This window comes from Saimiri boliviensis, chromosome 5 (genome assembly GCF_048565385.1).
Source record: "Saimiri boliviensis isolate mSaiBol1 chromosome 5, mSaiBol1.pri, whole genome shotgun sequence".
Taxonomy (NCBI): domain Eukaryota; kingdom Metazoa; phylum Chordata; class Mammalia; order Primates; family Cebidae; genus Saimiri; species Saimiri boliviensis.
In genome coordinates, this window is record NC_133453.1 from 129282238 (window position 1) to 129296024 (window position 13787).

Here is a 13787-nt window from a genome sequence, read left to right on the forward strand (position 1 = left end):
AGTGTGGACTCCATGCCTCAAATGTAGAAAGGGAGCAACAATAATGTCACACTTGTGACCCAGATACAGTGCCTTTCTCAATCCACACACTCCTCTAAGTGTGGACCAAGAGAGAATAGCTGCTGCTACTATGATATATGCCCAGTGGGAGTGGCTAGAGAGAGATGTCAAGGGCTCCAACTGATCACAGAATGGCAAAGAGGACAGAAATATTAGTGAGAAAGGGAACACGAATAGTCTACCTCTTTGAAGTTAGTTTATTTAAAATCCTGATCTTCCTTTCGAGTTTTCTCATCTAGTTGGATGTGCTCATGTTTTTCCTGCCAAGTTTTTGCATTTTAAATAATTTTTTAACCAATAAAAACTAAATTTAGTGAGCGCACTGAGATGGTTAATACTGAGTGTCAACTTGATTGGATGGAAGGATACAAAGTATTGATCCTGGGTGTGTCTATGAGGGTGTTGCCAAAAGAGATTAACATTTGAGTCGGTGGGCTAGGAATGGCAGACCCACCCGTAAGATGGTGGGCACAGTCTGATCAGCTGCCATCAAATATAAAGCAGGCAGAAAAACCTGAAAAGGAGAAACGGACCTAGCCTCCCAGCCTGCATTTCTCCCATGCTGGATGCTTTTTGCCCTTGAACATCAGACTTCAAGTTCTTCAGTTTGGGACTCAGACTGGCTCCCCTTGCTCCTCAGCTTGCAGACAGCCTATTGGGGGACCTTGTGATTGTGCTAGTTAATAGTTAATAAACTCCTCTTTGTATGCGTGTGTGTATATATATATACACACTCACACACATATATATCCTATTAGTTCTGGCCCTCTAAGAGAACCCTAATACACCCACTGAGGGAACCCTTCTGTGGCTGATATCGTAGCCCATGTGTTTCCACAACCCAGTGGTACAAGGACCCCAAACACAGGTTCTCTTTGCAGTAAGTTTCCCTTACCCCATTTTCTTCTAGCGTTGCCAAGGGTTTGTTGATGCTGTTGACAAATTTGTTGACATGCTCAAAGTGCTTTGTCATTTCTGTGGCTAGGACCATGTCAATAATCCCCTGGCGCAGTGTCCGATAGTCATTCCTGTTTTCGATGACAAATTAGAGGCTGCTACAGATTACTGATCCAGACCAGACAGGTACTCCTGCAAACAATCTGTTATCCATGTTATGTGTCCTCTGAAGCTATAAGTCTAATGTCACTGAAAGTCACAAGACACATTTTAAAAGGATGTGGAAGTTATGGGTTAGTGCCTAGATCGTTAGCAAGGAGAACCCAAACGTAAGTTAAAACCAAAAGCTATAGGCAAAACTTTAGAGTTGCAGTGTTTATCTTGTCATTCTGTAGTATGATGTATATAGTTCTTTGAATAAGAATGTAAGAAAGGTGAGTGATACCAGTTCTCTTAATGAAGATAGAGATCTGTGGTTATAAAGAATACACCCCACATGAAGGTACCTTGAGACCCAACAATTTTAGGGCCAAAGAATGTGAGAACAGATCTTCTGACAGCTGAGAAAATCACAGGTAGTACTTGATACCTCTAACTCTAACCCTTGCTTTTATTTTAGTTACTTTAAAAATTCATTTCTTGAAGGGATAATCTATATAATGCAAAATTTGAAGGGGTATAAACAAATGTGAAATAAAGTGTCTGCTCAACTCCTTTTCTGCAGTTGGGTAAAAAACTTTCCCTGGAAAGTTAATAGGGTCTGATGCAGTTTTCCCTTGATAACTGATGTAACTATATGCAAATATGAAAAGAAACCACTTTAACTCCATCTCTGAAATCCTAGAATATGGCAGAAGGTAGTTTTACAAAATCAAGAATCCTCCTCTTTAAAACTCCAAATTAGTCAACATTCTTCATGATACAATGTTTTTTTCCTTCTTCAACTGATATTCACTAAGATCCTAGTATGTACCAAGCACTGTACTAGGCACTGAGGGCATGGTGACATATGACCCTTGTGACCTTACAGAGCTTAAGAATCTAATCAGACATTAAGCAAATAATTAAAAAATAATTATTTAATAAGAAATGTGATATGTGCTATGAAGGAATCTGGGATTGAATAGAGGGTTTAACTTAGCATGAGAGATGAGGGAAGACTTCCCCAAGAAAGTGACATGTAAACAGAGACAATGCCAAGGAGACGTATGCTGGGCACAGAGGGGCGGAGTGTAGTGCTTCCGGGAAAGATGTAAGATGACTGCTTCTCTGAGTCTCTAAGAGCTTAAGATATCAGCATTATACTTCATCTTGAAACATCAAGACATAAAGGGGCTGAATCTTAAAAACGTGCTAAGTGAAAGCAGCCAGTCACAAAAGATCACGTGTTGTGTATGATTCCATTTACGTGAAATGTCCAGAACTGGCAAATCTATGGACCGAAAGTATATCAGTAGTTGTCTAGGACTAGGGGAGGTGAGGGGGAATAGAAAGGAACTGCTCATAAATTTGAGGTTTTATTGAAGGGGTGACATTCTAAAACTGATTGTGGTGATGGTTGCACAACTCTATGAATTTAGTAAAAACCACTGTACGCATTATTATTATTTTGAGACAGGGTCTCGCTCTGTTGCTCAAGCTGGAATGCAGTGGTGTGATCACAGCTCACTGCAACCTCAGCCTCTTGGCTCAAGCAGTCCTCCCACCTCAGCCTCCTGAGTAGCTGGGACTACAGACACAATCATGAAGCCTGGCTAATTTTTTTTTTCCTTTTTGTAGAGAGAGGGTCTCCTTATGTTGCCCAGGGTGGTCTCAAACTCCTGGGCTCAAGTGATCCTCCTGTCTTAGCCTCCCAAAGTGCTGGGTTTATAGGCATGAGCCACTATGCCTGGCCCACTGTACACTTTAAATGGGTGAACTGTGTGATATGTGAATTATATCTCAATACAGCTGTTTAAGAAAGACAAAGAGGGATCAACACAATCCTCAATCATTGTTCTTACCTCTCCATGTTTTTAAATATATTGCATTTATCATCTCCAATGGTCAGCTGGAAGGCCAAGGCCGCATGGTGGCTCTCCAGCACAGCAATGTCATTGTACAAAATGGCCAGCTCACTTCCAGCATTACACAGGAAGGAGTTGGTTCTCCCAGGGTGATCCACATCATGAATGGTGGCTGCAATGAGTGCAGCGACCTCATCAACTGGATCTAAAGTTTCCTGAAAACAAAAGAGCTTTTAAAAACTGGGTTATGACACTGAAGGCAAGGAAGCCTTCTGTATAGTTTTCTTTCTCCCCTATTACTTTAAGGTAACAGTATTTCAGATTTCTAAGAAAAGCATACTACGTGAGCAAATCTAGTTTTCCTTTCTCCACCCTAAAACAGTTACATTTCTGCAAATGTTTGTTAGTCTCACACAAGTTAAGGACTTACCAAAATACAGGTGTTTTCAACAGATAGGAGTCACCTCCTCAGCCAGTCTTTCTCTAGACCCATCACAAAAAAAGTCCTTAGTCTGAGATATTGACTTAGACCAACATAAACTAATATTAATAGAGGAAAGAAATAATTTTAAATAAAATTTAAAATAGGCACCACTTAACATTAACTGGGAATTGGTCTAGTTTTCTTCCCTCCTCTAGTGCTACCTTTGTCAGGTTGATGTCAGAGTTTTGTGGGTTTGACAAAAGGATCTGGAAGTTTTCCATATTTTTCAAGGCTTTGGAAAGGTTTATGTAACATGGAAAAATTCCTTAAAGGGCTAAAGAATTCGCCTGTCTATCTGGGTCAGGAGCCAACTTTTGAAGAAATTCAATAATTTAAAAATTACTAAAATTACTTCCATATTATTGTCCTGTTTTTTTCCCCCTTAGATCAATTTAAGTTTAAACATTCCATTAAAAACCTATTTTAAAGCTTTTGATTTAGTACATATGTGTGCGGTACTTCCTTCTACTATTTTCTACTTTAAATGTGTACATTTTTGTGTCTTTATATATCTTAACTAGTTTGGCTAGAACTTTATCTATTTTCTTGGACTTTATTTTTCTTCCAGGAGCCACTTTGGATTATCATTTTGCTCTTCTCATGTTCTTTTCCTAAGTGATTAAGGCATTTTAAAACATAAATCTTTAAATATATAATTGGCTTCATTTTGTAAGTTTTGATAGATAAATTTCTCATTTTGCTAACTAATTCCATTTTTAGTTTTATTTCTTTGTTGATCCCCAAATTATTCAGAAAATTTTCTCATTTGTTGTAGCTGACATTTTAAGTTAACCATTAGTTATTATTATTTTTTTTTTTGAGACGGAGTTTCGCTCTTGTTACCCAGGCTGGAGTACAATGGCACGATCTCGGCTCACCGCAACCTCCGCCTCCTGGGTTCAGGCAATTCTCCTGCCTCAGCCTCCTGAGTAGCTGGGATTACAGGCACGCGCCACCACGCCCAGCTAATTTTTGTATTTTTAGTAGAGACGGGGTTTCACCATGTTGACCAGGATGGTCTCGATCTCTTGACCTCGTGATCCACCCGCCTCGGCCTCCCAAAGTGCTGGGATTGCAGGCTTGAGCCACCGCGCCCGGCAACCATTAGTTATTAAATTCTATTTTGTTGTGTTGTGGCTAGAAAATAAAGCCTATGAAGTTCAGAAGTTCAACACATTATGTCCCAGTATAAGATCATTTTTGTAAATACCCTGCAGACACTTGAAAAGAAGATGTATAGCTAATAAATCAGCCTTTCCAATTTATTTAAATTGATTTAAATTAAAATTCAATAATTTAAATTACTGAATTACATTTCAATAAATGCTTTTTTTTTTTTTTTTTGAGATGGGAGTCTTGCTCTGTCACCCAAGCTGGAATGCAGTGGTGTCATCTTGGCTCACTGCAACCTCCACCTCCTGGGTTCAAGTGATTCTCCTGCCTCGGCTGCCCAAGTAGCTGGGATTACAGGCATGTGCTACCAAGCCCGGCTACCTTTACTATTTTTAGAAGAGACAGTGTTTCACCATGTTGGCCAGGCTAGTCTCGAACTCCTGATCCATTTGCCTTGGTCTTCCAAAGTGCTGGGATTACAGGTGTGAGCCACTGTGACATTTCAACAAATGCTCTTAAAGATTGTGTTCGGTTAGCTCTCTAAATATGTTTGTATGTTGTCTATAGAGTAGTTCAAAAGCAATTTAGCAAAATTCGGTTATTTATATGCTGAGCCGTATTGACACAGACGTCCCTCTGTTATCCGTTTTCATAATTTAGAAAACAGTCCCTTCTCTGCACATGTATTTTACCTATAGTCTGATTTGATTTTTTTTTTTTTCTTAAAAAAACAACAGCAAGCCGGGTGCGGTGGCTCAAGCCTGTAATCCTAGCACTTTGGGAGGCCGAGGTGGGTGGATCACAAGGTCAAGAGATCGAGACCATCCTGGTCAACATAGTGAAACCCCGTCTCTACTAAAAATACAAAAAATTAGCTGGGCATGGTGGCACGTGCCTGTAATCCCAGCTACTCAGGAGGCTGAGGCAGGAGAATCACTTGAACCCAGGAGGCGGAGGTTGCGGTGAGCCGAGATCGCGCCATTGCACTCTAGCCTGGGTAACAAGATAACAAGAGTGAAACTCCGTCTCAAAAAAAAAAGGGAACAGAGAAAGCTCTGAGAAGGACTACCCTTCAAGGTGAGGAACACTTGTTCACTCCCTCTGTGTGCCAGATGTCATCTTCCACTTTGCTCTCTGCCAAATGCTAGTCCCGCGATACAGAGGAAGAAATGCGACCAGGAGCCACAGGGAGCAGCAGGTCAAGGGCAGAAGTTTCAGAAACTAAAGTGGTTTGGCATGGTCCAAAAGTGACCAGTTCCTGGGGCACAGGAGATGAAATGATGAGAGGAGCTCATTGTTGAGGTGAGCATGGAGAGCTGTAGAGTTATAAAGTTTAAATCCTGAGGGAGGTGGGAAGCTGCTCCTGGGAATGACAGGATCGGATGTGCTGTTTCAGAGAGTTCGCAATGGCAGTAGTGTGAGGGCATTCCACAGGAGGCAGGACAGGTAGGAGTTCTAGTTGGGAGCTGCCCAGATAGGAGAGGATTGCGGGGGGCCTCACTGGGACAGGCATTATGAGGAGGAGACAAATCTGAGATCATTTAGGTGTGACAGGAGGCAAGGTCAGATGATAAACCAGATGTCGGGGGCTGAGGAGCGGAAAGAACCAAGGATGACTCTCAGTTTCTAGCCTGGGTATCTGGTTGGATGACGGAACCCTGGATTAGACTGATAACCCTGGGTGGGAGCAGTGCTAGGAACAGAGATGATCAACTTGGCCTTAGACCCCTGTAGACTTTGATGTTCAGATGGCGGCCCTAAAGTGGGGATATCTAACCGTTACTTGGCTCTACTAGTGCCCAGGCTTGGAGTGAAACTCCCAAAAGCATAGCCCTAATCCTTTTCTTGTTGGGTTTCTCCTCCAGAACCAAATCCTGCTTCTTGTACCCTCATGGAATGGCAAGGATTTTGTCACGAATTAACACATCAATTTCCCAAAGCTACAGTGTGGCCTCACCCTTCCTCTGCCAGGCTGCACACATGAGCAGTCATGCTGTGTATCTCGATAGAGGCAGGAGCATTAGACTCTCCCCACTGCGCCTGCCCATTAAACATAGTGTGTAAACACAGCTCACCTTTATCCTCTCCTTGGAGAGAAAATAGGCAGTGGCATGAAGCACATCAGCAGAATGTGTAGAATTGTGGTAGGGATTGGAAGAATGATAATTGGCTTCAATAATTTGTAACCACGATCTTAGCGTTGATTCGGAGCAGTTTAAGAACTCACAGATTCCAAAGCGAGCAAACATTTTGAGACCAAGATAAATCAAAGGCCTATAGAGAGAAAAACACCCACAATGTTAGAACAAAGCAAACAAACAGGCCAAGTTTTTGAGGCCTGAATAAGCTCCAAGCCAAATTTCAGAGTGCAGGGCAGCAAAGTGGTGACTGCTTGGGCTGCGCTGGCCTCTTTCTGTAGGGGCCAACCAACTCTGGTTCCACTTCTTGCCCTCAGGGGACTGAGATGCACAGGTGAGAGCGGGCTGTCCCCCGCAGCAGCAGCGCTGGCCTCAGCCTCCTTGGGATTCCTGATTTGCCTGGGGGAGTTTGCTCGTTTTGTCCTTCCAGGTTCGGCTTCCTACTTGCACTACTGGATGCCTCCAAATAATCCCTTTCCAAGGCTAAGCTTGTGCCACCTTGAACACTGTCCTCTCCTTTGGACTTGCTGGACCGATGTCATTGGCCAGACATACTGCCTATAAGAAAACATTTCCTGAAAACGTCATATGATCCAGTCACTTCCGTATGCCATGGAATTTTCTCAATAATCTGGAGGTGGGAATTAAATTAAGAGGGGATTTTCCCAAAGGTGACCAGCTGGTCACCAAGTTAGGTTCTTATTTGAGAAATCAACTTGACCCAGCATCTGGCCCTTGCCTTTGAAGGCCAAGAAACTGGCTGTTTTGAGGCAGTATCCAGAGGTGATCACAGAACTTAAACTGACCTGCCTTAGCCTGATTCACATGGATGTAACGTCATTAGGATATAAACCAGGTGGTCAAAGATTCATATGCCAAGGGAGTATTCTTTTCCACTCTCCTTGGCTGTGCTGGGAGATGGGGAAATAGAATGTATCAGAAAGTTAACTCAAGGTGAGCCTGAAGAAGTCGGGGGGGCTATCTTGTGGACAGGTCATCCAGGCTGAGAAGAGACGTGAGGAGCCATCCCATGGCCCAACCGAGCACACCTCCCCCAAGACACCCTTGGGGGGCAGTGTTGGCTGGAAATCAGCTCTGTGTACCTCCCTTTCTTATGCGCCCAGCCAACTGCCAACCTTTGGTTAACAGCTCTTCTCTGGCAAGGGACAAAACTCAAGACAAAACCCCATTCCTGCTCCCACTCACTGTGATCAAACCCAGATGAGGATGACTGGGGCTTTGGGTGTCCCTATGCCTATCCGCAACACAGCAATCAAGATCTGGGGGCAGCTCTTATCACATGTGTATGTGTGTTTCTAATAAATTTTGGTTCTAGGCTCTGAGCAGATCTCTTATGTATTACCACCTACAGGAGAAATACTTTTATTTCACAGAAAAAAGTCCTGTGCTACTTGGAGAAGTCACTGGCATAGTTGCATGCTTTCCATGAATGTGCCATTACTATGGCCAGCAGACTCCCCCAGGCCCTGGTGACTCAGAGCCACCTGCTGCCTGGCCACTCCTTCCTGAGAGCCCCTCCCTGCCCAGGTACCAGCTCTGTGCACAATCCACACTCCTTAGGTAGCCTCCTCACACAGGCCCTGGAAATCCCGTTTTCACCCTGCTGAGCTCTGCATGAACTCACCTATTGTAGGTGGCAGCCTCCAGTTCAAAAATATCAAAGTCCCAGTATTCTTCATTTTCCATTGCCCGAGCTATCCGTGGTGGGACATCATCAAGGGAGATGGGAGTGATTATACTGCTTGAAACCATTTGAATGTCTGTAAGGTGATGTAATTTGGAGAACAAAATTAATAGGCTTTAGAGGATTAACTTTTTTTTTTTTTTTTTTGGAGACGGTGTCTCATTCTGTTGCCTAGGCTGGAGTGCAGTGGTGTGATCTCGGTTCATTGCAACCTCCACCTCCCAGGTTCAAGTCATTCTCCTGCCTCAGCCTCTCAAGTAGCTGGGACTACAGGCGCGTGCCACCATGCCCAGCTAATTTTCGTATTTTTAGTAGAGACGGGGATTCACCATGTTGGCCAGGTTGATCTTGAATTCCTGACCTGGTGATCCACCTGCCTTGGCCTCCCAAAGTGCTGGGATTACAGGCGTGAGCCACCGCGCCCAGCCAGGATTAACTATTTCTTAGGGAAGACAGTACTGCCTCAGAGACAGTTGCTTTGTTTCTGAGGCTTTATGACATACCAAGACACTTCTTAATGAGGTGAAAAATTCCTTAAAAACTTTTATCTGAAAAATTATTTTCATCACTTAAGCTAGACTGCAATATTATACACAGTGATCTAAAAAATTAAAAAGGAAAAACTTACTTTTTGTTGAAAGAACATATTCATTCCCTGATAGTCTTCGTAAACCATCCTGATAAAAATCAAGGAAACAAGAAAAAGTCAGAAGTATTCTTTCCTTCCTGGAAACTCCAGGTGGTCTTCCCAGAGGACAGCTCAGGGCAGCCCTCTCCATCAATCCACTCAAGGTTGCCCTGGGCCCAGCAGATCTACCCCTGTGATCATCACTGTGGTCAACCACTGACCTCAGTCACTTACTGGAGAGCACAATAGGCTACTGCTGGGAAGGACAGGCCCGGCCCTGCTCTGCTGGAAGCTAAATTCAGAAGCAGGTTCAATACCCGAGAGGTGAGCTTGCATACTTTTTATTTTTTTTTTTAAAAAGATAAGGTTTTACCATATTGGTCAGGCTGGTCTTGAACCCCTGACCTCAGGTGATCCACCCGCCTCAGCCTCCCAAAGTGCTGGGATTACAGGCGTGAGCCACTGCGCCGGGCTTGAGCTTGCATCTTTTGCAGGGCAGGTGGTCCTCAAGCCCAGCATTCTCGCCTGCGCTCCAGGACCATTTGGTTTCGTAGGACAACTCCGCTCTGCCTTCTGTTCTCCATTTTCTTGCCACCCTCCTCACTCTGAGGACACGAGGCTTTCCTGGGAACATTAGATCCTCTCTCACCTTCTAAGTGACCTCATTTCCCCCAGTTGACACTCCTGGGCTCCTCACCACTGCTCCCAGACGACCTTGCCCAACCCCGGACTCTCAGCAGCCCCCTCTTCTCCAGTCCCATGGCTATTCTCATCTGCTCACCTCCAGGACACTATCCCATCCCATCCCTCATCATTTTCACCTCTCACCTACAGTCTGAAGAAGACTCTGTCTCAAACAGGCAAGGCCACAGTTATCAACATTGGAAACCACTATACCTTCTAGATTCTGCCTGGAACCTTATTTTTATAAAATCCAGTGACTTCAGAAAGCAGGAATTGGGAGGGAGAATTTGCTTCTGACCAAGACAAAAGCTAACAGAGCAATGGAATAATGTATGCTGCACGAAGCTGTCGTTCTCTAGTCAGAGATCTACACCAGACACATTGAAGGAGGCATCAGGGCCCCTCAAGAGTCTATGGCACAAAGCCCCTTTCTAGTGAAAGATACCCAAACCCCTCTTTCCTACAGTCATCCACATGTGTGTGGGATGCTTTAAAGTCCAAACTGTTGGACACCCTGGCATCATTTTAAATACATATGGTGGAAGAAAGACATTCTTTCTGTTCTGCACTGAGCCAGTTTTCAAGATCTTTAATACAACTCGGAAACCTTTATTTACATAAACTACTATAGCAGCCCTAAGCAACACTGGAGAACTAGCTCAGCAGACTGTCAGGATTACATTCTTCCGGGCTCTGCTCCAAGCTAAGCTCTCCCTAGGAGGCAGGCAGCAGGTGGGTATTTGGCCAGAGAGTACAGAACCCAGGCAGTGAAGGAGAGTTTAGGCCTTGACTAAACCCTATAGTGCCCTGCCTGCCTCTTCAGAGAGATCTGTTTAAATCAATAACCTCTGAGAAAACAGCCAAGAACAGACAGGCTCTCGCCAGGAGCCTAGTCAAATATACTTACAGACATTAAGCCTCCAACAAGGTCACTGGCATGAGGATCATCATCCTTAACACCAAACTGTGGTGAATATAGTTCAGTGGTTCTTAGAATTTCCAGCACACGGTCTAGGGCTTCTGTCACAGGCATGGGACTGCTTTCCTGGGCAGCGTTGATAATATTGATTACCTACATTATGAAAAGAAAATACTTGAATTTCATAACCTTAAAAACAATGGGAGAGCCAGGGATGATGGTACATGCCTATAATCCCAGCTACTCCTCAGGAGGCTGAGGAGGGAGAATTACTTGAGCCCAGGAGTTCCCTGGGCAACAGAAGTAAAGCCCATCTCTAAAATAAACAATGGCAAAAACAAAACAAAAGGAAATAAAACCCAACAGGACTCAGTCTGGCCATAGTACTTAATACTAATGTAAGCTTAGTTAAAATGTCCATGTCTCACATCCTCTCTCTTCAGAGGAGGCAGCACCACACAACTAAGAGAGCATTCTCATTACTGCAGGTCCCTGTTTCTTCTCATTGGAAACAATCCTTGGGGAGAACAGGAGCATGTGTGCTCACTGGAGACAGACCACAAACTGCTTCACCTTGGTGATGGGTGCCTCAATTGTCATGGAATGTATCCGGGCCATGGAAGAGTGTCGTCTCTGGTTGGAAGCTGTGGAGAAAGGGATGCACAAATCAGGATGTGCACAGCCCTGGGCACCTGTCTTGACAGCAGAAGGCTCATTGTGCTCAGATGCATGATGAAGGGGCGGGATAGAACTATGGGTTTGCTGAGCTTCCTTCCTATGCTAATAAGCCTGGGGTTCTGGCATAACCAATTCTGTCTCCTTCAGTTCTAGGCACTAGGATGCACATATGCCCCCATGGGCTGAACTTCTGATGTCACAGGCCAGAGAGAAAACAGAGGAAACAATCTAGCAAGCCAAAGCCAAACAGCCTCTTTCTGTGTCTATGACAATAAGCCTTTATAATTATTCAGCTTGCCATTCTCTAGGAGTAAAAACGTTCTGGAAGACAATGCCACAGAATGCTCTTTGTTTCATATATGGCAGGAATAAAACATTCAACTCACCAATAACTGAAATCCACAAATTTCTGGTTAAATTTTTCAAGGTACCCTCTGGGGCTTTGCACTGCTATGTTTAATCTAGAATGATTAGGTAAATATTTTAAATGAGGCAGGCAGCAACTCTTAGGTTCTAAAGTTTGTTAATTTTTGTTGTTTTTGTCAAGATATGGTTCCTTTGGGGTGAGGAGAAGCCTGGGCAATGTCGAGGCAGAAAAAACATTAACATCCAGTCCTGGGTATCTCCATGAACAATCACATCAGGCTAAATGCTGCTTCCCAAAGACATTACAAGACCAGGAACTGTCCCAGAGACTGATGTGTCAACCAAGGAGAGACACTGTCCAAGGTTAACCAATCCAGGGAGTTTCAAATGTTTTAAATTTGGGGGCCCAACTAAACTTATAATTCTGGTGATCATAGGACTGCCAACTTTCCATTTTACCCAACGAAGTCATTAGACCAAAAATAAAAACTGCTATTTATCACTGTCATAAAAGGACTTGTTTTCATTTAAAAATAATTGACATATGCTTGTAACAAACAACAGAGATCTATTTTACCACATGGTGACTACAGTTAATAACAACATACTTTTGAAAAATTGCTAAGAGTAGATTTTAAGTGTTCTCACACAAAAAAATGAAAATGTATAAGGTAATACATACGTTAATTAGCCTGATTTAGCCATTCCACAATGTACAGATAGGTCAAAACATCATGTACATTATAAATATACATCATTAGCCTGATTTAGCCATTCCACAATGTACAGATAGGTCAAACCGTCATCATGTACGTTATAAATATACATCATTCTTACTTGTCAATTAAAAAATAAAGGAATTGGCCGGGCATGGTGGCTCACACCTGTAATCCCAGCACTTTGGGAGGCCGAGGCAGGCAGATCATGAGGTCAAGAGATTGAGACCATCCTGGCCAACATGGTAAAACCCCATCTCTACTAAAAATACAAAAAGACCCCACAAAATTGCTGGGCATGGTGGTGTGCGCCTGTAGTCCCAGCTACTAGGGAGGCTGAGGCAGGAGAATTGCTTGAACCTGGGAAGCGGCGGTTGCAGTGAACCAAGATCCCGCCTTTGCACTCCAGCCTGGCAAGAAAGCAAATCTCCGTCTCTAAATAAATAAATAAAGGAAGGAATCAGAAAAAACCAAAGTATAAATGCAATAAGGTAAGAAAAAAAGTATAAAGACTGTCATGGGCAGTGACCTCGGCTCTGCTCTGTGCTGCTCCAGGACTGCAGAGGGTCTGGGATTGTAATCACAACAACTACAGTGAAGATGACGATGGCAGCTAACACTGAGTCCCTACCCTTACTTACTAGGTACCACACATACTCATTTAATCCTCACACAATCCTCTGTAGACAGCAAATTATCCCCACTTTACATTTCAGGCATGGAAGCACAGAAGTCCACCCTTCAAGCTACACAGAGAGTAGATGACGTTGGAATGTGAACTGAAGTCATTCTGACACCAAAACCTACAGTCCTTCCTACAATCCCATACCACTTCCTCACTGACACCACCCCAACCCTGCCCTCAAAGCAGGGGTGTAATCTGTATGGTCTTTCCAGTGCAAGGAGTACACAGCATGTCATCTGGGCCACACAACAAATCTGTGAGGGATGAGACGTGGCATTTGATCCCCACCGCACAATGGTAGCTGATACCACCTTGGAAAATTTGCATTTTGAACCAGTACAACCAGCTCTGTACCTTCCTTACTCATTTCTGAGCCAAAGAAGGTATACAGATAGCAGTAATATCTGCCTCCATACTCTCTATAAGCAATGTTGATTACATTTTAAAAACTAGGTCATTCAGGCCATGCATCTACATATTCTTTTTAAAAAGTATGTTTCAATTAGAACTCAAAGTATATTTCAATTTGCTGAATAAGGGTTTTTCAATATTCCAAAATCAAGCTCACCCCTCTCTAACAGTTTCCATGGCAAACTGCAACCTGCATGGGATAGATCTTTTAAGAATTACCAAATGCATACAATTTTGGCAGATGAACTGACACCTGCTGTTAGTTTAGAAAAGCAACTACAGACTATATGGGAAATG

At 43.5% G+C, this 13787-nt stretch overlaps 1 protein-coding gene across 1 annotated transcript in view; it reads right to left on the minus strand.

Moving 5' to 3' along the window:
• The window catches only part of PDE8A (phosphodiesterase 8A), a 153755-nt gene that overhangs the window by 15292 nt on the left and 124676 nt on the right, over positions 1–13787 (minus strand). Inside the window, exons 13-19 of the mRNA XM_010350074.3 lie at positions 11208–11278; positions 10623–10787; positions 9032–9080; positions 8344–8479; positions 6636–6834; positions 2961–3178; positions 956–1088 (exon numbers count right to left, since the gene is read on the minus strand). Coding sequence (XP_010348376.3) covers positions 956–1088; positions 2961–3178; positions 6636–6834; positions 8344–8479; positions 9032–9080; positions 10623–10787; positions 11208–11278 — 971 coding nt within the window. The remainder of the gene's footprint in view (positions 1–955; positions 1089–2960; positions 3179–6635; positions 6835–8343; positions 8480–9031; positions 9081–10622; positions 10788–11207; positions 11279–13787) is intronic.